Source organism: Drosophila rhopaloa, unplaced genomic scaffold (genome assembly GCF_018152115.1).
Source record: "Drosophila rhopaloa isolate 14029-0021.01 unplaced genomic scaffold, ASM1815211v1 contig_3, whole genome shotgun sequence".
Taxonomy (NCBI): Eukaryota; Metazoa; Arthropoda; class Insecta; order Diptera; family Drosophilidae; genus Drosophila; species Drosophila rhopaloa.
This window is the reverse complement of record NW_025335123.1, coordinates 1,187,994-1,213,136: the sequence shown is the minus strand read 5'-3', so window position 1 is coordinate 1,213,136 and position 25,143 is coordinate 1,187,994. Positions and strand designations below refer to the sequence as shown.

At 44.0% G+C, this 25,143-nt stretch overlaps 6 protein-coding genes across 10 annotated transcripts; 2 read left to right on the top strand and 4 right to left on the bottom strand.

Moving 5' to 3' along the window:
• Positions 1-990: 990 nt before the first annotated feature.
• LOC108042125 (pre-rRNA 2'-O-ribose RNA methyltransferase FTSJ3) lies at positions 991-3,878 on the bottom strand. Its single transcript, XM_017120261.2, has 2 exons — positions 1,946-3,878; positions 991-1,663 (listed from the first exon to the last, which is right to left on the bottom strand). The coding sequence occupies exons 1-2, from the start codon at positions 3,792-3,794 to the stop codon at positions 1,065-1,067; spliced, it is 2,448 nt and encodes an 815-aa protein (XP_016975750.1). The 5' UTR covers positions 3,795-3,878; the 3' UTR covers positions 991-1,064.
• Positions 3,879-4,469: 591 nt separating this feature from the next.
• LOC108042121 (cdc42 homolog) lies at positions 4,470-6,614 on the top strand. Its single transcript, XM_017120257.2, has 3 exons — positions 4,470-4,613; positions 5,270-5,577; positions 5,643-6,614. Exons 2-3 carry the CDS (start codon positions 5,290-5,292, stop codon positions 5,928-5,930), a joined length of 576 nt encoding a protein of 191 aa, XP_016975746.1. The 5' UTR covers positions 4,470-4,613; positions 5,270-5,289; the 3' UTR covers positions 5,931-6,614.
• A 1,524-nt stretch (positions 6,615-8,138) lies between these two features.
• On the bottom strand, positions 8,139-9,622 carry LOC108042120 (probable tRNA N6-adenosine threonylcarbamoyltransferase, mitochondrial). The gene is made up of 2 exons (XM_017120256.2): positions 9,366-9,622; positions 8,139-9,316 (listed from the first exon to the last, which is right to left on the bottom strand). The coding sequence occupies exons 1-2, from the start codon at positions 9,569-9,571 to the stop codon at positions 8,272-8,274; spliced, it is 1,251 nt and encodes a 416-aa protein (XP_016975745.2). The 5' UTR covers positions 9,572-9,622; the 3' UTR covers positions 8,139-8,271.
• Positions 9,623-10,275: 653 nt separating this feature from the next.
• LOC108042119 (Golgi resident protein GCP60) lies at positions 10,276-12,424 on the bottom strand. Its single transcript, XM_017120255.2, has 4 exons — positions 12,179-12,424; positions 11,690-12,117; positions 11,048-11,518; positions 10,276-10,993 (listed from the first exon to the last, which is right to left on the bottom strand). Exons 1-4 carry the CDS (start codon positions 12,297-12,299, stop codon positions 10,574-10,576), a joined length of 1,440 nt encoding a protein of 479 aa, XP_016975744.2. The 5' UTR covers positions 12,300-12,424; the 3' UTR covers positions 10,276-10,573.
• Positions 12,425-13,026: 602 nt separating this feature from the next.
• On the top strand, positions 13,027-15,275 carry LOC108042117 (probable RNA-binding protein CG14230). Its single transcript, XM_017120248.2, has 4 exons — positions 13,027-13,294; positions 13,350-13,639; positions 13,707-14,802; positions 14,852-15,275. Exons 1-4 carry the CDS (start codon positions 13,117-13,119, stop codon positions 15,016-15,018), a joined length of 1,731 nt encoding a protein of 576 aa, XP_016975737.1. The 5' UTR covers positions 13,027-13,116; the 3' UTR covers positions 15,019-15,275.
• Positions 15,261-24,642, bottom strand: LOC108042118. Of its 5 annotated transcripts, none has more exons than XM_017120252.1 (5): positions 24,559-24,642; positions 23,596-23,918; positions 17,604-18,589; positions 16,359-16,427; positions 15,261-16,300 (listed from the first exon to the last, which is right to left on the bottom strand). In XM_017120252.1, exons 2-5 carry the CDS (start codon positions 23,596-23,598, stop codon positions 15,706-15,708), a joined length of 1,653 nt encoding a protein of 550 aa, XP_016975741.1. In that variant the 5' UTR covers positions 23,599-23,918; positions 24,559-24,642; the 3' UTR covers positions 15,261-15,705. The 5 variants fall into 5 exon arrangements, with proteins under 5 accessions (XP_016975741.1, XP_016975739.1, XP_016975740.1 ...); XM_017120250.2 differs by having other exon boundaries at positions 24,471-24,639; XM_017120251.2 differs by having other exon boundaries at positions 23,596-23,849; positions 24,471-24,639.
• Positions 24,643-25,143: the final 501 nt, after the last annotated feature.

Here is a 25,143-nt window from a genome sequence, read left to right as displayed (position 1 = left end):
ATTGATATGGGGTTACAATTTTGGAACAATCGTCAAATAAAAGACCGCTTCACATCGTTATAACGAAAAGGCAGACGGACATATGTATGAAGCAAAGGGTGAGTATAGGTAGACTTTAAAAAGTCAGCTTGTTTAGGGGAATAAGCGGAAAAATAATACGAAAGTATTAAAAAAATTAGGCTTACACCAGCTTTAAAAAAATTGTTTCTTGGAAAACCGAGGAACATTTTTTAACAACATATTGCATTTGTAAACTAAAATATGCTTTCTGAATTAAACGCATTTCACGACGAATCGTGCCTCTCGCTCACTCCCATTATGTGCCAATGGGAAATCTATTTCGTGCAATGTTATTTACAAGGCTTAAGCCTGTGACATATGTATGTATCTTGTTTTGTATCTGCTTCTAGGTTTCAGGAATCCCTTTTCATAGAACCCAATTTTAACTTAAAAGGAGAGTAAAAACATTCACCATTAGCAATGCACAATAGGACGGTCCAAATTTGTATGAACATTTCAGGGCATAGGCCTTAGTGTTTCACTCACACGTACTGTTGGCTTTGATCAAAAAATATACTGAACATGAAATTACATGTCGTATGAGTAATTTGAGATCGTTACGCCACGCCTAACACTTAAATTTAAACTTTCATTTTCAGTTTCTATCAATTATAATTATATAAAATGTATTTATTTATTAATCCCCTCCAACAATTTTTATTTGCATATTGTATGATATAGAAAACTATTGATATAAAGCGTGATTTAAAAAAGCGTTTTGAAAGTTTCGCTTGACATTTACATAATTTTTCCCGAAGACAAAGGCGCATGAGTTTTGTGATCGATTAATCCATAAGTCCATGATCACGGACTACCAATTTCTTATTTTAAATGTATAGTTACATTTATAGTATACAATGTACATAAAGTATATATAGCACCAATGGAGTTAATTTAAAATAATTAAAATAATCCACAATCCTGCAAAAATCCAATATGATTTGTACGCATATATTTAATAACTATAAAATATTACATTAAAATTTGTTTTTACATATTATGCTTTATTTGCGGCTTCCTTTCCGGCCTTTTCCGCCCTTTCCGCCCTTCTCGCGTTTCTTTTTTGCTACTACTGACCGCTTGTCCTTCTTTTCTCGTGGATCAACGACACGATACTGACCTTTCACACCTGCTGGGCGACGGGCTCGCCGAGCGGCTGATTGCTTTTTAGCGACTACATATGTAACCTCCTTCTTTTTCTCTTGAGCCTTTTTGTACACCTTTTTAAGCTGCTTTGATTTCTCGTGATTGGTGGAATCGCTGTTCTCCATTATCTTTTCGGCCATTTTCTTAGCCTTAGCTAAGCGTTTTGTGGAACGACGCTGTTTACGCGCCTTAGCCTCCATGACCTTCTTTATTGGGCGCACATTCACCTCCTGCAATTTGCGTTGGTACTCCGCGGTTAGCTCCTTGGGAACTGGCTGTGGTTTGGTCATGTGCTCATCCTCATCTTGTACAAACCAAACGGGAAGATTTTCATCGTTAAAAGCATATCTATTCCAGGCGGCGTCGATGAGGTCACGGCGTGTTTTCTTGTTGCGGGTTAAAAATGCACCCAATGCCATCTCATTTTCGGATAAGCGAACCTTTTTCACCTTTGTTTCTGAAACATAAAAATGGGAAAATGTTTAAGAAGGATATTTATTTAAATCTAAACTACATTGAACATGCTTAGGTAAGATCCAGGATTTCGTTGTGTGAGGGTTTTAAGCCTGAATATCCTAGTGGATAATAATCGTATCTTTTCTCCTTGAACTTTAGTGTACTTTCTTATTTTCTTACAATAAAATATTATCAATTATTTGCATGTCAATTTAGTTTCTTTATCATTATCAACCTAGATTTCGAATGACTTTCAGTAAGCCATTTATTTGTTAATACTAACCTGTAACCGAGTCTTCATTATCATGCTTGTCATCTTCATCTTCGGAGTCGGATGACTCTGAGCTGCTTTCCTTTGCTGTGGCTTCGTGGCGTGCGCGACGTTTGGCTTTCTTGCCTTGGATTAGTTCGTCATCCGCGGTAAGGGTGCTCTCACCCAACACTGACACACCCTTGGCCTTGTATTCCTTAGCCAGATTATCTAGGTCGTAGTTTTCTTCATCGTCGTCTGACTTTATATTTTGGAGGACATCTTTTTCATACCAAAGCTGAACACGTTGCTCCCGCTTAGTATTTTTATCCCGAAAATCAGTTGATTTAATGAGTGGATTCTCGGATCGTTTTTTCCTCTTGTTTTTGCCTTTTGAAACCTCTTCATCGTCGTCACTAAGGCCCAGGCCCCGTTTATCCAGGTTGGTGTCGTCTTCTGAAGCTTCGCTCTGTTCTTCGTCATCCTCGTCCCCATAGTTCAAATCATCATTTACATTCTGTTCATCCTTGTCATAATACTTGTATTTTGACAGCTTAGGTTGCTCGGGAAGATTTTCGTCCACAGCAAAATCAGGCTGAACATCTAGCAAACCGTCCAGCTCAGCAGAGGTGTTTATATTTTTGAGCTCAAATATTTCGTGCTCCATTTCCTCGACAGGACCATCGTCTCCCTTGATTACCATGTTGAGGTTCATCTTCTCGTGCAATTTCGCTTTTGTTTTAAGCGTCTTCTTCCGCTTCCGCTTCAGATCTTTTTTCTCCTCGTCCAAAATTGTGTCGATTTGCGTTTGAAGTTCGGCGTCTTCCATGTCCTCTATTTCCGCTTGTGTTAATGGCTTCGCCTTTTCCTCTTCGGCATTGGGGTCCCCGACGACCAGTGGTGTTTCCTTTTTCACAAGAAGTTCCCTTACGTCTTTCCACCATTGCACAAGTCCTTTAATATCTTTGCGGCCCAAGACCTTAAGATCTTTACAGCACTCCAGGATTTCTGGTGTGGTTTTTTTGTGATTAGCAATTCGTTTGTCATCGATGCGAATTGATCCCACGCCTTGTAGGGCAGCTAGGGCATTTTCAGCTTGCATAAACTCTGTGGCAGCTAGATCGTTGCGGAGAGCAATATCCTGAGCTGTGTATCCCTCGGCTTTGATGCGCTTCTGCTTTTCCGGATGAAGCAGGCTGCTCTTCTTCTTGGCGTCGAGGTCGAGCTCCTCGAAGACATATTTCGAGTCCAGCAGACGGGGATCTATGTGGTCGGGTGCTATGTACCCCTGGCAGACCACAAATATCTCGGCGGATTCCTTACGCGAGGCGCTTGGTTTGGTGGCATGAACCTTCTTGAAAAGCTGCTTCAAAACCCAGAGCAGAGCGTTGTAGTCCTTGGAGCGGAATACCTTTGTTACGAACCAACCGCCGCTGCGCAGAAACTGTGTGGTCAGCTTGAGGGCGTTGAGGGTGAGGCAGATCTGCTGATAGGCATCGTAGAGCCAGTTGCGACCCACGTTGGGAGCTCCATCGTGGAGCACAACATCGGCCTTCCACGATTGCAACTCCTTAGTCAGCGACTGCCGGCATTTCTCGGTGGTTATGTCCTCAACCAGACCAATGCAACCGGCTATTGGGCGGATCGGGAAGAGATCCACGCCAATTACAATGCTGGACACCGGCATGTTCTGCTTGGCCACCTGCATCCATCCTCCGGGAGCTGCGCACAGGTCCAAACATACTTGCGACTGCTGAAGGAAACCAAATTTTCGATTTAGTTGGATCAACTTGAAGGCAGCACGCGATCGAAGTCCAGTTTCCTTCGCTAGCTGGTAGAACTTGTCCTTTCTGGTTTTTCCAACTTTGGTTTTCTTGCCCATTTTTCCTCCGATTCAATACAATCTCGAGAAATTGAACCGAATTCAAATTAAATGCAGCAAATCGTGCACGTGTTGCCAACAGTGTGGCCGTATTGACTATTTTGAATATTCCACTAGGCTTAAAAAATGATGTGCGTCAAATAAGCGACAAAAATGAAACGGTTGAGTATGGAACATGAAGGGTGTTCTTGCAGGGACCGTAATGATTAAATTAAAATATGATTAAAGATCCAATCAATTACACCTTATGTAATGTATAAGCTCTTCAAGGCAGCTGTTACAAGTTTATATGGCAGATTAACAACATTTCGCCTAAAAACGTATTGAAATATACATTTCCTTTGTTAGCTCCGCTGTTGTTTTCCCCGATTTCTGTTTCAAATCGAAGAAGAGAACAGTTTTCCTACAGCCTATTGCCTAGTGTAAACGGTCGTTCTGCGTTGATATATGATAATTTCGATATCAATGAGAAAGGTTTGAGATATTGTGCAACTAGAGGTTAAAAAACATCCATCGCAAAACATAATCATCATCGATGTTTTTTCACCCCTACAAACAGTGTGACCGGGAACAAATTCGTACTGCAGAGCATGTCTTAGCTAACTGAGGGGTGTGTATCCGCTACTCGCTCGGCAAGCCGGGTGGGAGCACTGAGGCTGGGTGGCAACGCCGCGCTAGTCACTCGCACGCAAACAGATCGCTGGAGAGGGAGAACACGAACACACAAAAGGAAATAGTAGTTTTCCGTACGAATCGAGCCCAGCCCAGAAAAGCGGAAAACGGAACGGACGCGCCAGCGGTTGCAATTTTCCATTAACTGTAAGTAGAAAATATGCCTAGAGCAGGTGGACGTAAAAGAGTGCCAAAGATCCAGATAGAAGTTAAAAAATTATCCAGTGAAAAGTGAACGAAACGATACGTCGATGACGGGCCTGCTTGTGTGTGTGTGTGTGTGGTTCGTGCAACGGTGTGCGTGTGTGATAAATAATTGGTTCCAAATTTCATTAGTTTTTAACCCGTGAATGGCAAATATTGTCTGGTTCATTACTAATTGCGGGGGAAAACAAGTTAAGATTAGCAGCTGTCTACTGCTGGTTTCGTGTGCAATAAAGTTGGCAAAGAGCTAGTGCAGTAAAAACTGCATTTAAGTGAACACGCACCGCTCGGACACACACACACACACCGGTGCAGCCTACTCGATACGCCCGTGTGTGTCCAATCAGAATTTTCTGATGCCCGTCCGTCCGGCTTATCTGTGTGCGCCGTTGCTTTCCGTTCTTTCTTTGGCTTGAGTCATCGCTCGGTCTGCACAGATATGCCCGCTGCTCCGCATAGATAAGGCCCTGCCGACGAACGGTCACTCTGGCAGGAGCAGGAGTGGGCCAGGACCGCACCCTAGTCTGCCTCCCCGCCTCTTCCCCGCCGACGGGTGACAAAATCCGGAAACTAATCCTACGCTCTCTCTTACACCGCAGGAGTCATCCATCTGCACAACATGCAAACCATCAAGTGCGTGGTCGTCGGCGACGGAGCCGTGGGCAAGACCTGCCTGCTCATCTCGTACACAACCAACAAGTTCCCCTCGGAGTACGTGCCCACGGTCTTTGATAACTATGCGGTCACCGTGATGATCGGCGGCGAGCCCTACACACTGGGCCTGTTCGATACGGCCGGGCAGGAGGACTACGACCGGCTGCGTCCGCTCTCCTACCCACAGACGGATGTCTTCCTGGTCTGCTTCTCGGTGGTTAGTCCCAGTTCATTTGAGAACGTCAAGGAGAAGGTAAGCAGATAGCAGCAGATAGATGTGCCAAAACAGACTAACCGGACATTTAATCAACTCCACAGTGGGTGCCCGAGATCACGCACCATTGCCAAAAGACGCCGTTCCTGCTGGTGGGCACACAGATCGACTTGCGCGACGAAACCAGCACGCTGGAGAAGCTGGCCAAGAACAAGCAGAAGCCCATCACCATGGAGCAGGGCGAGAAGCTGGCCAAGGAGCTGAAGGCCGTCAAGTACGTGGAGTGCTCGGCCTTGACACAGAAGGGCCTGAAAAATGTATTCGACGAGGCCATCCTGGCCGCCCTTGAGCCGCCAGAGCCGACAAAGAAAAGGAAGTGCAAATTCTTATAATTCTTCTCCCCCCGCATGATGTGTCCCTTTCTTTCTGGCTTTCTACTATCGCATTGACTCCTTCCCAGCCTCCCAGCGTCGAGAAGCGTTTAATATATGCCCATATATATGTTTTGACAATGTAATTCTGCAATCGCTTCTGCCGGAGCCCAGTCCAGCCCAGTACTCCAGAAGCTGCTTCCCCTCCATCTGCCTATGTCTGTCTCTCCCTCTCTTTCTCTATCCGTATCTGTGTCGGTACTGTCCGTGCTCCGACTTTGGAGCTAGAATCGCCCTGGATTATGATTTAAACACTGTCTCAGCTGACTGGGCAGTTGCTTTTAAACTGGGACACTCTTCCGCCCCTCAGATTTCAATCCCGATCTTCGCCAGGACCGACTTCATTTCTGCTCGCATTCTTGTTTTTGGCGCAATTTTCTTATTAAGAGAGAAAACACAATATCAATATAGCGAAAACAAATTATTTATATATATTTCTTTATATATATACAAGAATTAAGAAGAAACAACAAAATATAAACTTATGATAAAACAAAAAAAAAACAAACAAAAAAAGGGAGAACCATGCAAATTTTTGTTTTGCATCAGTCTATGAAACACTTGCAATCCAAGTCGATAGTCCCATGAGCAATGTGAAAAATAAGCAAAGTCGCGAAGATTAAATAAAATATTTATGATAACTAATGGCGTTATGTTCAGAAAACGGAGGTTGGAAGGAATTTGCTAGCATGCAAATATGAAAGTGAAGCTTATTATGTAATAAAACTAAGAGTATGAGTATTGAAATATGATTAAAAATAAATTAAAAGAAAACGAAACAAAAACAGAACTAGGCGTTGCAACCACAAACACACATCTGAAATTTACAATCTATATAAATATATATATTTAAATATGTATAATCCATAAAGTATAACAATAAAACAAACGGCAACAGCAAGAAACAAATTTGTATTGTAGTTCAGCAAAAACAACAAAGAAAAAGAAAATACGAACTAATGCATTTTTTAATATTTTTATATGTATACATTATCAATTTTTACATTTTTTTTCTAGACCTTAGTGATTTAACATTATTGATTTCAGATATCTTATAATAAAACGAAATCCAAAACGAAACGTTTTCTGTGTTGCCAGTTTTCCAGAATGAACAAGGAACAAAAACCCAAAACTAAGTTCGTAAAAAGGTGAAAATTAAACAATTGATCTGCCGTTTTCTTAGAAATTCATATGTACAAAACCGTATGCTGAAGTGTTTTTATGGACGCCAAATTTAATGCAATAATTACATTAGATGTTGGAAAAAGTGTGAGCATAAGCACCATGTCCGTGAATTACAACGACTTGCTATGAATTTCAGGACATTTAGAAAACGGGACGAATGCGAATAGGTAGTGATAGGTGTTTGTTTATGAATCAATGGAGTGAAAACACCAATAATATTATTAAAGCAGGCGATATCAAACAAATTAAATGGGAATTTACTTCCAATGTGGTAACAAGCTTATAAAGGGATTATTTAAGTTATACGATGCACCTGATGCAAGACGATGACGACATTAAATTCATAATCAACTTTCTTGTGTAACTGAATACATACAACGGTCATAATATAAATACGGTAGTAGGCTATGGATCCGAAAAAACTGCAAAATGGTAAGGGAGAAGAAATTATATAGACAGTTTTAATCTGTATTGGCCAAGAAACACTTGCTCTTAAATCCATTTGAAATAATTAAATGAAAATAAGTACTATTTTTTTAAGAATTTTAGTTTATGAAAGAGCGATAATTAATCATCGATTTATTTGTGAAATTTATAGATGAAAATATTACTAGAAGGCAATGATTAACTATCTAAGATGATAAAGTGATAAAGAGTTTTTAAGACATGGATGCATGTTTTAATACTAAACTCCTCAGACAAGCCTACTTATGTTAAATTCGTTGATAAATTATTTAGCATTTATTATTTTAATGATAATGAGAACCGAGTTCTTTTTCCCTTTAATGGTAAAGAATTTGCCAAGTAAAGTAAGCTACTGAATTTTGGTCAGTAATACCTAACGAAGCGTCTATCTCCCACCCTATTAATAATATATATTATTTAGAACTGCGTTTTTCCTATTTAAACCCAGGCAGACATGTGAAGTCCTTTGGACTGAGCTCTAATGCCGCAGTCGTAACAGAGTAAAAAAAAACGTTTTTCTTGGAATTTTACGAAAATAGCCTATAATTCAAAGGATTTAGTTTCCCTCACATAACAACATTAAACTTATTTAAAGCACCTTACTCTAACTTATCGGGAAGTGTAAGGCAAAAAGAGAAACTAATGCGGACCGTCAGCCCAGAGGCTGTATCCATTTGCACTTGATGGCCGCCGCGGCCACTGCCTCCTCGTGGGATTCGGCGAAGCCCGCCGTACCCTGGATGTCGATGTGGTCGTAGTCGAAGCGCAGACTGCCCTCCTTGTCCTGCATGAGCTGCTCTACGCCGTGCCAGGCGATCATCACACCGTTGTCCGAGCAGTAGCGCTTGGACGGCCGGAAGCTCCTACATCCGTACTGGGCGGCCAGGTGCGCGATATTGGCGTAGATGACGTCGTTATTGGCCACCCCGCCGGACATGATAAGCGTGGGCGGGGCGTCGCCAAAAAGTCGAACGTTCGGCAGCAGGCAGTACTCGATCGCCCGTTGGGTGCGGTGCATCAAATGCCGGCTGACGGCGCGCAGCAGGCCGGCGCAGAAGTCGCCGTAGTTGCTGATGACTCCGTCCGGAGGTGTTAGCTCTTCCCGCTCCCGCGTTTTGATAGCGCGGAAGGAGTTGTTCTTGATGCCGGCGAAGCTGAAGTTGCAGTTGCGCTGCTGTGCTAGCGGTAGGGGGAACTCGTAGGCCAGCGGATTGCTGGCTAGCAGGGCGGCGTGCTCGATGGCCCGCCCACCGTTCCACAGTCGGTACTCGGGTAGGATGTGCAGGCGCAGGCGCCGCCCGATCTTGTCGAAGGCTTCTCCGGGCGCGTCGTCCAGTGTCTGGCCGAGGAGCGCCAGTCTGCCGGGGCCGTGAACCACCGCTAGCTGGCAGTGGCCGCCGCTGGCTAACAGGCAGAGGAACGGGAAGCGGATTTCCTTCGGGTGCTCCATGCGGGCCTGCAGAGCGTGCGCCTCCATGTGGTGAACAGGGAGTAGGGGCTTCTGCAGGCGACGCGTTAGGTGGCGAGCAAAGCGCAGGCCCACCAGAAGGCTCATTGGCAGTCCGGGCCGCGTGGTCACCGCGATGGCCGCCAGCTCCTCCGGCTGCAGTTGGGCCTCCGCCAGACAGCGCTGGTAGGTGGACTCGATTCTGGCGCGGTGCAGGTCCTGGGCCCTTGGTGGGATGATGCCGCCGTATCTGCAAGCCAATCGGTTAGATTTTCGAACGAATACACGAACGTACTCACCGAGTGTGGAACTCCTGTTGGGACTCCAGAACATTTGCCCTCACCCGGCCGGCCGTGTCCACAATGGCGATGCCCGTGTCATCGCATGAGGTCTCGATGCCCAGCACGTAGCTGAGGCGGCGTCCGTGGCACCGCAGTGCTCCTCTGAGCCCTCCTCCGATTGCATTCCCTATTCCATTGCCGGCTGAAAACCTGAGTGCATGCATAATGGCCAGTGTGACCGGGCGGCGGCAGTAAGCACTAGACCAGTAGATGGTAGGACCGTTTGTGTTAAGACCCCCTCCCACGAGTTGAGATCTCATCTGTATTTTCTTTATTTATCTCACCTTTGAGCTAAATAATACAAGAAATAAGCAAAACATAAACAAAGAGTGGGTTCACTCTGGTGGTCTTGTTAGCCAAAGTCTAACGTCTAAACAATTATGAATTGAAAATATTTTAACGGACCGTTTGGGACACAAACAAACTCTTTTTAAATGCACTGAAAGTTCTACAGTTTATCTAAAAGAAATAGAAAACAAGTTTAAAAAACTAGATAAATTTAGGGGTAACACAAATCTCTTCGGTTGAAACTCGATTGGAATTGAATTATAATGGATATAAAAATGTCCATGTATTTGATATATTTTTGATTCTGAAAAATTGTGGTAGCCCTATAACATTTAAAAAAAAGGTGCTTATCAACATCGTTATTTAGTTATAATATTGACGAATACGTATTTTAAGCAACAAAACTGTTCTGTATCCCACAATTTTAAAATAAAAAATTGATGGTGAATAAAGTCGTTCTAAATTTGGGAAATACTTTTGATGATTAAGGTCTTAACTGAACAATTTTATAAACAAAAGTTGATAAAATAGCGGAGAAAAAAATAATTGTATTCGATAAGTATAATAAATAGTGAATATGTTTAGTTTTCTTGTTATTGGTTTATTTTTTCAAATTGAATTTTGGACTTGTCTTTGTCGGTTTACAACTAAATAATAAATAATATTGGTTTTATTAGAGAAGGCCACCCGCAGATTTGCAAAGAGATGGCATTCCCATTGGTTATTTTCCGGAGATGCATTAACGTACACGTAACACCAGAACCCGCGCGCACACGCACACGCATACGCACCTACAGGGAATTCCGGACTTGCACATGAGCCGGTCGTATAGAATAGGATTCTTTTAAGTTTGTGAATATTAAATACATTTTGGCCTCTTAACGTTCGTAATAGACGCGATAGTAAAGTGTCTTGGAGCGCCAGATGCTGTAGCTGTTGTCAAACTTCAGCAAGTAAACGCCCTCGCCCGGATAGGAGTGAGAGCCCACGTACACCTCATTGTAGCACTCACGCCGGTAGATGGGCACAATAATGGAGATGGGTGCCTTGGGGGCAGCAGTCGGGTTGCTAACCGCCCCACGCTCCTGCGACAGCGAACCCGACTCCAGGTCCTCGGTGGTGGATAGGTAGTCCTCGTCTACGCAGTCCTCGTCCTCGTCGGAGTCGCTCACGTGCACGGTCACCTCGTTGGTCACGGGCTTGGCCCACTCAAAGTAGATGCCGAAACCTATGTCGTAACTGTCCGTGGCGAACTCCCAGAAAATGCATTTGCCGTTCATGTTGGTGGGCACCCGCACCTGCGAATAGTAAGAATCAAGATATGCCTTTTCAAAAATCTGATTGGAACCCACCGTTACCGTGTCGCCGTGCCCGATGGTAATGACGCCGTCGCCATCGCCGGCAGACACCTCAGTCTTGAACTGCTCGATGTCGGGACGAGTCCAGATCTTGGCCGGGCATATCATGACGTAGTCGTCGTACTCCTCCTCGCCAAGCTGATCCTGCCCGACGCCCTCCGCCTGCTCCACATGGCCGAGCTGCTGCTCCGCCATATGCTGCTCCTGTTGCGTCTCTATTTCACCCAGCTTCAGAGCCTCCATGGCGTGGGGCAAGTCGGTAGGGCTGTTGTTGTTGTTGCCAGGGGCGTTGTCCTCCAGTTCCCTGTCCTGGTGGCCCTTTTCCTCTGGGTTCTGGTTATGTTGCTGATTCTGGTTCTGTAGATGGAGCTGCTGCATGTACTGGTGGTAGTGCTCCCGCTGCAGCTGGTGGATGAGCACGGCCTGCTGCTCGGGATTGCCGGGGAACTGTTTCTCGGCATACAGCTGTGGATGGAGTGTTATGGGGGTAAATTAAATTGCCTGGGAACTGGGTCACGACCCCTTTCAATGGCAGAGACCCTGCCAAGGCCGGGCCCCAGCAATTAGCATGCATTATTGAGCGCAACAACAGGTGCAGAGGCCCGGCATCTCGTGGAAAAAATCGATGGGCTCTACCTTGAACTGCTGATACGTCTGCTTGTTAAGCGCGTCTTGCAGCTGGCGGCGCTGCAGCTCCTCCTTGTAGCCCTCCTCGAGCAGCTCCTGCTGGGCGTTCTCCTGCCGTTCGCGTGCCTCCTTCTCCACCTCCATGAGGCGCAGCTCCTTGCGCAGGGTCTCGTCGCGATCCTGGCGCACGGCCTCAATGTACGGTCTGAAGGCGCTGCACATGGTGTCCAGCAGATCGACGAAGCCCTCCATGGCCTGCTCTCGAGTGATCTCGCCCAGCAGCTGCCAGTGCTGCTGGCGGTCGCGCCCAATCACGTCCAGGACGCCCAGCGCCGGTGCCCGAGTCGTGTTAAAGGGACCCAGGGCTGCCTGCTGCTTGAAGGCGATCAGTTTCAGGTTGTCCTCGTAGGACAGGTGGATGGCCTTGCCCGAGTTCCCTGCAAAAAGCACGTTTACAAGTTAGAAATGGGGAAACGGATCGGTTGAGGGGTCACTCACTTTTGTAGAACGCGAATGCAAGGCGATAGAGTTCCATCAGGGGGAAGCCCCACTTCTCGGCCGACGGGGGCGCCGTGTCCGCCGACGCTGCCGCTCCGCTGCTGCTTGTCCCGCTCGCCATGGTGCCGTCGCTTGTGGTTTTATCTCCACGCTTGCTGGCAACTTTTGCCTGCAAACTTTTCGCAAAACAAAACAAAATAATAGAATTTGACGTCTGCTGCCGGTGTGACCAGCTGCACTGCAGGCTCGGAGCGGTCGTGTTGCAACGCGTTTTGCAACACTGCCAGTAGCTGATCAGTGCTGGCATTTTTTGAAGCGGATAACAGTTTATGGTATTGTGTAAATTGTCTGTGTTCATGGCTTATTTTTTATGAAATTAATTTACAAAAACGTTATTTAACGTTTTCGAACTGAGTTAAATGATATACTGAATATATTTTATATGGGTGGAATTAGCATAGGCTGCCTTTATTTTTGAATTTTGTCGCTATTTGGGCATGGTAATCCAAAAAACCTAAATCAATAAGAAAAAAAAACTAACTTTACTTATGGATTCTAGAATATTCGAGGTTTGCAAATGTATCAAAATGGGATTTGAAAAATCTGCTCCCCGCACTTTCGGGAGCAATGCTTTTAAGACAATTTTAATCCAAGAAACTGCAAATAAAAATTGTTTGAAACTTTTCTTAAGCTCTACATTTTTGAATTACAAGTCTTAATAGCGAAAAAATTGAAAAATATAAATAGCATGTACCATTTTCCACCGCTGCACAATCGAACCACCGACTTTAATTTTAAGCCCATATATATGAAGGTTATTTTAAGGCAGAAGTGTGTATGTTTCCGTGGTCACACTTTCATTGTTATTGTTGCCGGGATTCTACACGTGCAGTGAAATCGTTTTGTTTTTTTGTCAATACTGAAAACTGAACTCAACGATGGGGAGTACTCGGTTCTTCCTGGCGGATCTGCCGACCAGGACCTCGGAGGCGGACCTACGCAGCCTGTTCCAGGACTACGGCCATGTGGAGCATGTGGATCTGAAGCGGAAGGAGCAGGATGGGGCGACCAAGGTGCTCGCCTTTGTCACTCTGCAGACGGAGGATGCCCAGTACTGTAAGTCGGCCGGAATGGAGCAGTGCGTTGCGATAACTTAGCGATCACTTTCCAGGCGTCAACGAGCTTAACTGGCAGCAGCTTCACGGCGAAAAGCTGCGGGTGTCCTTGGCCAAGGAGTCGTTTCTGGACCGACTGAAGCGTGAGCGCGAGGAGAACCAGCGGCGGGAACAGGGCGAGTCAGTCGAATCCGAGGTGTCGGCTCCAGTCTCCCAGTTGCTGGCAAGGAGCAACCAGAACAAGCGCAGGGTCTTCGGCGAAGACGAGGAGATAGGCGACGACGAGATTGCTCCGGAGTTGCTAATCACCAAGAAGCGCGCCGCCCACTCCATGCACAATGGCAAGGTAGGCACTTACTTAGCGACTTGCAATTTTTTGGCATCTAAACCGGGTTCCTTTCCTTTCAATACAGATCGTCATACAGCAGGAGCACGACGTGAAACCGCTGCACGTCATCGAGCAGCACCGCAAGCCAGCCAAGCAGCAACCAGACGCCAAGGTCAGCCAGGCGGAGCAGAAGCGCAAGGAGTCACTTAACAAGATGCGACAGGGGCACCAGCAGAAGAAGTCTGTCATCCAGCAGGCGCTGTCTGCGATATCCGGCGAAGGGGCTCAGGCGAAGAGGATCAAGTTCAGCGACGACGAGGAGGAGGTAAAGCCTGTCCAAAAGTCCAAACCACAAAAACGGGATCTCTTCGAGGGCGACGAGGATGAGGAGGACGAGGAGGTCGTCCTGCCGCAGCACAAGGGAAAGAAAGGCGAGCGTCTGGTGGAGATGCAGAGCAAACAGAGCATAGATCCCCGCTTTCGTATCACAGCCAACTTTGTGGACGAAGAGGAGGAGGAGGAGGAGCTGCAGGGCTCTGGCGACCGCTCTGGAGATGAGCCAAAGCCGGAGGACAGTGAGCGTAAGTGGCAGATGGACATTCTGGAGCAGGTTGTGGGACATAAGATTAGCGGGGCCAATAACAATGACGGTAAACCAGCCAAAAGCAAAAAAATGTTGCGCTTCGATCCGGCCAAGGAGGACCATCAAAAGCTAGTGCGCCAGAAGCACTCCAAGGAGGAGGAGGCTCCCAAGACCAAAGACGCGAAGACCGGCGACAGCGCCACTGTCCAGGCCCCCGTCTCAAAAACGGCCTTCTACATGGTCACCGACACCCTTAAGGATTCTCTGAACACTCGGGGCGAAGGCTTCAGTCTGCTTGACATGTTTGGCAGCGCCCCCGACGAGGAGGTGGCCAAGCGCCAAGACCAGTTGGAAAAGCTGGGTCACGAAAAGATCCTGGTGGGCAAGGCTTCCGTCAACAAGCTCGGCTTGGACACGCTCAATCCCTTCTCCTACGACTCGTCTGACAGCGAGGACGAAGCAAAACCGCCAAAAGACGAGCAAGAAATAGAGGTCAGCAAGGAAAATCAGGACCAGCCAGTCAAGAAGTCTAAGCAGAAGAAGAACAAGATCAAACTGGAGTCCTTCTTCATATCCAAAAACGATCCTCGACTGAAAGGTAAGAACATCAGTGCTATCTAACCTAACTAATTCATCTGGTTTTGCAGAGGGCGCCAAGTTCTTCAAGTCCGCGAAGGCGGAGGTTGACCAGGCCCACTACGACCAAGTAAGGAACCGTCTGAAGCTGCTTATCAGCAACAAGATCGCCAAGACCAAGAAGAACCTGCCCAGCAAGGACATTAAACAGTACCGGAATAAAAAAGCAAAACAATAATCCCCTTAGGCTGATCCTTAGGTTAATTTATACGGTAGTTAAAGGGCTTTCTCTGGATTTCCACTCCTTTATTTACATACCTACTTTTTACACCAGTGCCAAAGCCACTGCACATAATTATTGTTGACTCTGATCTACTCCCTCGCAGAAGTATGGCGAAAGTTTGGACAAAAAGTGGCATTATGAAAGCCAAAGCATGCCTCATTTAGTTGTAAGCTTAATCCTCTGTAAAATAAACCACGTTTGTTTTTTTTAAATCGTACATGTATTTATCTAGATTACAAAAAAAAGAAATGATTGTGCTTAAGTTGCTGCACAAATGCATTTGAGCCCCGTTGCAGCTCCAACTAGATTATTGTAGCGGTGAGAATCCTGCTGTGTTGAGATTCATTTGGCATCCGGATGTGGGATTCCGCCTAACTAAAGCTAATTAAAAAAAATTAAAATTATCGCTGCAACAAAAATTGCGGTGCTCAACATTCCATTAAGTTTCTTTCGTCCGCTGAGCACGTTCGTCGGCTCTCTAAGTAAACATGCAATCTCAATAAAAATTCGAGACGTGGCTCGTCTTTGGCACTGTGTCCTCCTCCGCCATCCGGGCAGGATTGGTGGTAGGGAGGGATTATGGGTGGAAGGTTTAAGTAGGTCTAGCGAGCGTTAAAATAGTGGGTGTGTGAGTGTTGTATTCTATGTCTGCTTGGTATCGGCTCGCTCTTCATCTCCAGCTTTTGGGGCATTGGCAGCCGTGTCCTTAGCCTGAGGACCGCCACCGCTATCGCCATCGTCAGGCACTTCGATGACGTGACCCTGATCCCCGACGGTAAGGGAGCTGCTGCTGCTAGCTGGCGGATTGCCTTTCCGCTCCGCAATGGGCTGTTCAGCGGGATTTGCCTGCGATGCTGGTGGCGCTAAAAATTGCGCTTCTTGTGGCGGAGAAAAGCGATCTGCTGCCGTGGGCGTCTTTTCTTTGGACGTCGTCGAAAACGAAAGTGCTCGCTTTACGGCTAACGTCTCAATGGCCACCACCGTGCGCTCTAGCAGGTTCATCAGACGGTCCTCGCGCGCATCCATCCGCTTGAGGAACTCCTCGTCACGCTTCTCGCGCCGCTTCAGATATTCAATCAGCTCGTAGTTGGTGCTGTCGCCATCGGTGGAGGTGGACATCTTGCGCTTCTTCTTCAGCGTGGTGGACGAGGAACAGTCGGACAGATTGTCCGTGTCGACGATCACGTCGGGGTGCAAAATATTTGGATCCAGGCCCGGTGAATAGTAGTTCTGTGCCCTGAAAGACAACGGTTTTAAGAGGGGAACCGGAAACTCCTTCCGTCGCGAGCACTCACCCATTGTAGTTCGTCTGCATCAACTGGATGTCGTCCGGGTTGAACTCGCCTTCCGAAAGTGGTTCCGACCTGTGTGCATAAGAGCAAAGTGCTTGTCTTAGATTTGAGAACCTACTGAGCAATTATTTGGTCATAAACTACTTGAAATATATACACATAACAAATTAAATGTATTAAATGTAAATAAATGTATTTTGGTTTCGTCACTCCAGAGGATATTACTCCATTTTTTCTCACCCTTCGGTCCTCACCAGGTTCTACGATCGAATGCAAATTTGTTCCTCATCTGTACATTTCCCTGGTAAGTTTGCTATTGCAAATTTTTGAGAACGTTTCATTAGCATGGCAATAGAATTATACGTTTTTCCTTCATCTCGGAGTCGTCGAATAAGCCTTCTCTCCTCCGCACTGCAGTGACGCCCACGGCCTTTCTAATACAATTTTAATGTTTATGTCCCCATTAGGTATATTTTTATAATACCTTACCAAATAATTGTATTTATAAGCTACAGGTGAATGTTTTGCTTCATACGCATATTTAATTGACCAACCGAATTCGCAATCAAAGCAATAAATCAAATCGCAATTTTCCAATTCGCACCGAAACAGTGTAATGATATTAAAAAACATAGCTTCCTTATTAAATCTTATATTTAAAACGATATTAAAAAAAATAACTGCACACCTATTATATTGTCTACGAGTGTAAATGAGGTTTGTAAGAAAAACATACTCTTACCGATTAATGTGGAAGATTTTGGTATGCAATAGACTTATTTTAAAATCAACCAAATCTATTTTGAGTTTTAGTTACTTATACGATACATCTGCCAGTAAAAACTTTGTACAAAATGATCTCTCTCCTATTTGTTACATTCTTTCTCTTTTAAATTATAGTCAAAATATGAAGAAACAAATTACATTTTAAGTCAATGAAATCTTAAGCCACAGCAATGATCTTAAAATGCATATTTTTTAATAAATGTAGTGATTTAATGCATCGATACGCACAGAATAAGCGGGTAAGAGTGGGACCTTAAAATTGTAATACAAATTTGGACCGCCTGACGCACAAATGTACAAATAACTCTTATTTTTATATCCTTGCAGATGATAATAAAATGTCAGTCATATCCGACCCTATAAAGTATATATATTATTGATCAGCATCAACTTTCCCATACTATATAGTTTCTCAGATATCTTCTTGCAATGAATAAATCTTTGGCCTGTTTATGTACTCACTTCATGGATATGTTATTGTCATGGTGGTTGTTATTCTGGTGGTGCATGTTGAGGGCTCCATTGCAGTCCTTTTCAAAGTCGGGTGCCTCGCCGGGGTCATCCATCGGACCGTGGCCCAAGCCATGGCCCAGCCCGTGGAGGCGGTTTTTAAATGCGGGACGCTCATGCTCATCCTCGTCGTCGTCCTCGTGCGCTATCTGAACGTCGCCGACACAGGCCATTTGGAGCTCGTGCCGCTTCTGGGCGGCCACTGCGGCAGCGGCGGCTGCGGCGGCCACCTGCATCTGGAGGGGACTCTCGTCGTAAGCGCCGCCGGACAGGCCGGAAACGCCACCGGACCCTGGACCGGCCCCACCGACCGGGCACGGCACTTCGTTCAGCTGAGCCTCCACGAAGTGGTTGGGCAGGAAGCGCTCCAGCTTGCACCCGCTCTGCGAGGAGTCCGTGGAGTGGGCGTGCGAATGACTCTGGCTCTGACTCAGGCTCTGCAGGAGGCTGTGCTGGTGCGGGGTGAGATTGTCCTTGTTGAGTAGCACTCCCAGTTCGGCCGCCTGTCGCCGGCGCTGGTAGTAGGAGAGCTCGTTGTGGTTCTTGGAGATAAGCGCCAGGCGCTTGCCGTTGGAGCCCCAGCACTCGCCGCGCTGCTCCTCGATCTCCTTGAAGAGGAACATGTACGGCCAGTTGCGGCGCACATGGCGCTCCGGGTTCTTCTTTAGCTGCGTGTAGATCTTCTTGAGGTTCTCGTACCGGTTACAGCACTGTTTGGCCGTCCGCTTCCGGGCACTGAATCGGTTGAGCACCTCGGCGACCATCTCCCATACGCTGGCATGGTTCTTGCGGTTTGACTGGAACGCGCTCTGGATGCGCTCTGACTTGACGATGTTCAGCAGTGCCACCGACTCCGGCACGTTGAAGTACGACTCCGGCGTGCGCGGCGCCCGCTGGTGGTGGTAACTGCTCGTCACTGGCGGGGGGTTTTTCGTCTCCTGTGGGGATCAGTGGTATTTTGGGTGGTGTTATTAAAGAATTAATATATACAAATTTTATAATTATAAGCAATATTTTAGAAATAAGTAATTAGATCGTTATCCTATGACTGTATTTCTTATTAATTCCTTGCAGAGGATATTATTATTAGAGTCAAAAGATTCCAAAGCAGTGAAGGAGACATTTCCGACCCTTTAAGTATATATGTATATTCTTGATCAGCTTCACCAGAAGAGTCGATCTAGCCAAGTCTGTCTTTCCATCCGTCTGTCTGTCAGTTTCTAGGCAAACTAGTGTTTCATGTTAAAAGCTATATGATACAATTTTCTTAGTTTTTATTTTTCTTAAGTCGAAACGGGCCAATAAAAATGTTCGTGTCAAAACATATACGGCTACGCTCTTATTTCAAAATTGGGGATTACATTTTATAAAAATCGGAAGTCATTGAAACGAACAAAAATTTGATTGAAAATTGGCAAATCTTTTTTTAGTCGTCCGATTTTTATAAAAGTAAACCGTTAATCTGAAATCTTTTAAAAATACTATTTAGGGTCGATAAGTCGGATCGGTCAACACTTTAATATAGCTCCCGTTGGAACTATCGACAAAATAAATTAAAAGAATTATAACTTCGATTTTTAACATATACGGAAATATAGTATTTTTAAAAGATTTCAGATTAACGGTTTTCTTTTATACTGCAATAGAAAGAAGACTTTTGAGAATGTTTAAAACTGAGAGGCTAGGTTGCGTAGAAACGGACAGACAGACATGTCTAGATTGACTATCCTGTTGATGCTGTTTCTGATCAAAAATATATACATATTTTTTTTATAGGGTCGGAAATGTCTTATTCTCTGCAAGGAGATAACAAGATTTTACGCCTTTAGACGTCATTGACAATGTTAAATTAATTTTTAAATAACTTTAAAAATAGCTGTTGTTTTTGGATCAATGTTAATAGATCAATGTAGTGTATACCGCCAAAAAACATTTCTCAACATTAATACCAACTCTCTGAACTCAGAGATCTGTTTATACGGACAGAAGGGTAGATCGACTCGTCTATTGATCCTAATCACTCCTAATCACTAAGAGTGATCAAACTCAAGGTATCGGTTCAAATATATATTAAAACAAGAAAGGAAAGCTAACTTCGGGCGGAGCCGAAGTTGATATACCCTTGCAGAATACTCTGTATATTATATTCTCCAAAATTATTCATATGTTGCATTCTTAATACTTATAAAATATCCCAACTTCCTAACTTTAAGAACACCAAAGTTATGGCATTTCCGATCGTTCAGTTATATGGCAGCAATAGGATATAGTCGGCCGATCCCTATGAAATTTGGTAGGTCGGACTGATTGGCCAAATATAAAAGCCATAGAAAATCCCAGCTTCCTAACTTTACAAACACCAAAATTATGGCATTTCCGATCAATCAGTTATATGGCAGCTATAGGATATAGTCGGCCGATCCCGGCCGTTCTGACATATATACTGCGTGCAAAGGAAAGAAGGGTGTGTGCAAAGCTTTGTTTTAGCTTTAAAACTGAGAGACTAGTTTGCGTAGAAACAGACAGACGGACAGACGGACATGGCTATATCAACTCAGGAGGTGATCCTGATCAAGAATATATATACTTTATAGGGTCGGAGATGTCTCCTTCACTGCGTTGCACACTTTTGACCAAAATTATAATACCCTCTGCAAGGGTATAAAAAGGAGCAACGATACAGTCGAGTGCCTCGACTATAAGATACCCGTTACTGAGGTCACCAATTTCAAAATAAATATACCCCCAGGAAATGTCGAACTGTAGTGCAAACACCACAAGCTGAAAACAAGCAGCACCCACCTACTAACAGGTTTCTCGCTCTGTTCCGCTTTCTCAAATATATGAACCATGTTTTCAAATATGCAGTGACGTCACAATTAACACTTAAGATGTCCTATACCTTCTAAAGTACTGCTTTGACAAAATTTTTGATGTGTTGATAGATATTGACCGAATTCGGGTTTTGGTGCGGTTTTAACATATTCCGCCAAATAATTCGATTCAACAAGGTCTCTAAAGAGTTTTGCGATTTGTGGGCGTTAGAATGGGCATAGTAGCATTTTAAAACAAGAGAGAACGCTATACTCGGGTGCCCCGAGATCCGAGATCCGAGATCTCAGCGTTCATACGGACAGACAGACGGACAGACGGACATGGCTATATCGACTCGGCTAGTGACCCTGATCAAAAATATATATACTTTATAGGGTCGGAAACGCTTCCTTCTAGCTGTTACATACTTTTGCACGAATACAATATACCCTTTTACTCTACGAGTAACGGGTATAATAAACTTGCGCTGCACAAGAAAATCTAGAATCTGTTTTATTTATCCCAAATCTTTAGCTCTTGTTTCTGACATCTCGACGTTCATAATACGGAAAGACAGACAGATGGACACAGCTTAATCGATTTGGCTATTGATCCTGATCAAGAATATATATGTATATTTACTTTATAGGATCGGAAACGCTTCCTTCTACCTGTTACATACTTTCCAACGAATACAATATACCCTTTTACTCTACAAGAAACGGGTACGCATTTTACAAATTTGGCACTAAATTTCTTGTGGTAGCTAATAATAACGTTATACAGTAACGAACTTAATTATTGGCACAGCAAGCATGTAGAACTTTAAGGCTCTTTTTATACCCTTGCAGATGGTATTATAATTTTGGTCAAAAGTGTGCAACGCAGTGAAGGAGACATCTCCGACCCTCTTGATCAGGATCACCTCCTGAGTTTATATAGCCATGTCCGTCTGTCCGTCTGCCCGTCTGTCTGTTTCTACGCAAACTAGTCTCTCAGTTTTAAAGCTATCGAATTGAAACTTTGCACACACCCTTCTTTCCTTTGCACGCAGTATATATGTCGAAACGGCCGGGATCGGCCGACTATATCCTATAGCTGACATATAACTGATTGATCGGAAATGCCATAACTTTGGTGTTTGTAAAGTTAGGAAGTTGGGATTTTCTATGGGTTTTATATTTGGCCAATCAATCCGACCCACCAAATTTTATAAGGATCGGCCGACTATATCCTATAGCTGCCATATAACTGAACGATTGGAAATGCAATAACTTTGGTGTTTGTTAAGTTAGAAAGTTGGGATTTTCTATGGGTTTTATTTTTGGCCAATCAATCCGACCTACCAAACTTCATAAGGATCGGCCGACTATATCCTATAGCTGCCATATAACTGAACGATTGGAAATGCCATAACTTTGGTGTTTTTAAAGATAGGAAGTTGGGATTTTTATGAGTATTAAGAATGCATCATATGAATAATTTTAGAGAATACAATTTACAGAGTATTCTGCAAGGGTATATCAACTTCGGCTCCGCCCGAAGCTAGCTTTCCTTTCTTTTTCTATATATAATATGCTGATATTTAAATGAAACATCAATATACTGTTTATTACAAGTGACTTCATTAATTTATCTTTTATAAATAATTTATTAAAAATCGGTAAACAAAAAAGGACCAAATTTCCCCTATATTGTTAAAACTCTATCGAGTTGGCCACTTTTTTTTGGTTTGTCCCATTGGCCTCTATACTCTAAAAGGTATGCAAAAATCATTTTAGTGCATTTAATTAAAAAAAAGGTTGTTTGAAAATCAACCGCATGTGTCCAAAAATTAATATTTAATAAGCAGGATCGAGTCAATTCGAATGTTAATATTGGTGGAAGGATGCCCAGAAGCCGTTTTTACTTTTTGGAGCCCTTTGCGACATTTTGAAGGAGCCACACCGTTGCAAAGTGCAGGACACACTGGCTAATCCATGGCTTTGAGTGGCCAGGAATTCGTAAGGATCGTATAAAAGCATAATGTCAACCCGCAGATCTCCTCTACATACATAGATCAAAGTTAAGGATAAGAAGGACTTTGGTAAGGATATTCACCCAACAGCCTTTTGGAAGGGCCTGCATGATAGTTTCTACAAACGACTTGCTCTTAGGAAAAATCGATTTGACTCAAAATCAACCATTTAGTGTAGCGAAATACAGTTCTGAGTGTGCCAATCGACTTTTGGGTCCTTTCAACCTTCTCGTATGATTTAAAAATTCTTTTCCTATGCCAAAACATTTTTTGTTAGTTGACATACTGTAGGTAAGGTTCAATCCAGTTTATAAGCGCGGTTTAGAGCTATGAACATAAAACATTTCAAATCGAAATTGTTTGTGTATACTGATCATGTTAAAAAATCTTGCTTATCGAACGGCTGTATCATATATTTATGTAGTTCTCTGAGGAACCATACTGTAAAATTTGCTACGTTTGTTTGTTACCCAAGAATTATGAGCTGCTTTATGCCTTATATGTTGGTTTTTACAATTTTGGCCTCTATTAAACTATTTCCTGAATTAGAAAAAATATTGAACAAAATTAAAATACTTTATAAATTATTTTAAAAGCTGATTTAAAATTAATTTAAAATTTTTTAAATTAGCAGTAAAGGTCATTTTACGACTTTTTAGATGCATAGAATTCTGTCAGATATGTATATACATAGATAATGTTAATGTACATAGGTTGTATATGTACATATGTTTGTAAATATGTATGTAAATGAAAACATCAAAAATTAATGTTTATTTAACGTTGTATTAATAGTATGGAAAAACCGTACTCATGATTCTGATGATCTAACGTTGGTTTAAAGATGCCGCCCGACTTATTCAAGAACTGGATGCGTCATTATTTGGACTAGAACTGTTTGTGTATCATGCTGTCGGTAAGAACTCATTCCTCGATATATTCTCCCAGCAGACTATGACTAAACACAGCGAAAATGGTTTCACAGATTTTCGCAAATTGTCACTGCTGATAATAATCCATGCAAAGGCTATGGCATTCCGATCCCATCTGCAAAGACTTCCGAGTCTCGTCGATCTCTCTCTCTGGAAGCTGATCTTCAGTTGTTTTGCTTACCATTTGATAATTCTGATTTGTCAGCAGCTTCTCCTTGATGCCCCAATTTTGCTGAGAAGGCGAAACTCTGGATCTTGTCTTTCTTCTCTTCTCTTTTTTTGTCTTCAATTCTTTTTCTGCGGCGGATTTCGTCGAGTGCTTCAATGGCGGATTCTCCTGCTCTTGTTGCTTCTCTGTTTGTTGTTTTTGTTGTCGATGTTGCGGCCGTGCGTCGTTTGCATTTCAAATGGTCCTAGTTGGAACGCAGCGTTACCCTTGTAACGTTCGGCGATTAACGGTTAAAGTTAAAGCTCGGCGATGACTGTGCATGTGTGAGAGTTTCTCTACAAAATAATACATATGCATGTATATATGTACATACATATATAAAGAATAGCGAATCACAACAAGAACAACACAGAAACCGAAACGTCGCAAGGAACAACAAAATAAAAATCGGAATAAACGAACGAACGCGATTTTTGTATGTCTTTGTTGTTTTTGGCGTTACTCGCATTTTGTTGTTGACAACAAACCGACAACGACTATTAATATTTAGAAGTTAACCTTTTAGCCTTAGACGGCGGCTCATCGGCTACGGCAACGTCGACAAAAACACGCAAAATAAAAATAAAAAGAATACGAAACACCAGAAAAAAACAAATCACGAAATCAGATGCACATGTGCCTTGCGTACACACTCAGAAATATCCGTCTGCACATTTATTTATTAGTTATTATAATTCTTTTTAATTTTATTATTATTTCCACCAAAGCTTTTTCATGTAGGGTCCCTGTTGTTGTTGTTGTTCCTGTTGATCCTCCTTGTCTCGCACTCTCTAACTCATACACACGCACAGGCTCTCACGGACTCTTTTTCCCTCTCTTTAACTTACGCACGAGAAGCTTTCGCTGACCTGCATTTGCACTGAGAGAAAAAAGAGGCGCGCGTCTCGGTCTCGTTTTTGCCGGACAACCGTTTACCGCTTCTCCGTAGTCCGCCTGCTCCTGAGATTCCAACTAACCAACTAAAACTAACCAAACCAAACAACAACGAAACTGAAACTGAACTTTTTGTTTGCGATCCCGTTGCCGATACTAACGGCAGTCGCACACACACATGGCACACGAGCACTCGCACTTACACTCGCATAGGCGTACACGTATATATATACCGCTACGATCGTTAGGCAGACGATCGCTCCTCGGGCACGGAACATAACGGCACATAACGGAACGGAACGGAACGGGACGGCTCTGCTCTAACCTGGTAGATTGCGGCGGAGGCGATGCCTTCTGTGGTGCACATGTGTGTCGCTATATGTGCATGTGTGTGTGGGTATATAAATATACACGAATATGTACATATGTATGTACGTACGTCTACTTATAGAATCGGACAGAGATCGCTACCACGGCGTCAGAGGCGGAGGAGGAAGTGGGGGAGGCTGGGGAGGCAGCGGATCGGATCAGATCGGTTCGGAGCAAGCAAGATTCCAAGATCCACAGCCCGAAGAGGGAAGCAGTTACTCCGATTCAAATTCAATTCCTACTCTATGAACCAATCTT

Coding starts and splice junctions, on each gene's coding strand:
- LOC108042119 (XM_017120255.2), bottom strand. CDS start 12,299: ATGGCGAGCGGGACAAGCAGCAGCGGAGCGGCAGCGTCGGCGGACACG. Junction 12,118..12,178: donor TGCATTCGCGTTCTACAAAA/GTGAGTGACCCC, acceptor TGCTTTTTGCAG/GGAACTCGGGCAAGGCCATC. Junction 10,994..11,047: donor GGCACGGCGACACGGTAACG/GTGGGTTCCAAT, acceptor TACTATTCGCAG/GTGCGGGTGCCCACCAACAT.
- LOC108042118 (XM_017120252.1), bottom strand. Junction 16,428..17,603: donor GACAATAACATATCCATGAA/GTGAGTACATAA, acceptor TTATGCACACAG/GTCGGAACCACTTTCGGAAG. Junction 16,301..16,358: donor ATGCAGACGAACTACAATGG/GTGAGTGCTCGC, acceptor GTTGTCTTTCAG/GGCACAGAACTACTATTCAC.
- LOC108042121 (XM_017120257.2), top strand. CDS start 5,290: ATGCAAACCATCAAGTGCGTGGTCGTCGGCGACGGAGCCGTGGGCAAG. Junction 5,578..5,642: donor TTGAGAACGTCAAGGAGAAG/GTAAGCAGATAG, acceptor TCAACTCCACAG/TGGGTGCCCGAGATCACGCA.
- LOC108042120 (XM_017120256.2), bottom strand. CDS start 9,571: ATGCATGCACTCAGGTTTTCAGCCGGCAATGGAATAGGGAATGCAATC. Junction 9,317..9,365: donor CAACAGGAGTTCCACACTCG/GTGAGTACGTTC, acceptor ATTGGCTTGCAG/ATACGGCGGCATCATCCCAC.
- LOC108042125 (XM_017120261.2), bottom strand. CDS start 3,794: ATGGGCAAGAAAACCAAAGTTGGAAAAACCAGAAAGGACAAGTTCTAC. Junction 1,664..1,945: donor TAATGAAGACTCGGTTACAG/GTTAGTATTAAC, acceptor TTTATGTTTCAG/AAACAAAGGTGAAAAAGGTT.
- LOC108042117 (XM_017120248.2), top strand. CDS start 13,117: ATGGGGAGTACTCGGTTCTTCCTGGCGGATCTGCCGACCAGGACCTCG. Junction 13,295..13,349: donor GACGGAGGATGCCCAGTACT/GTAAGTCGGCCG, acceptor ATCACTTTCCAG/GCGTCAACGAGCTTAACTGG. Junction 13,640..13,706: donor ACTCCATGCACAATGGCAAG/GTAGGCACTTAC, acceptor CTTTCAATACAG/ATCGTCATACAGCAGGAGCA.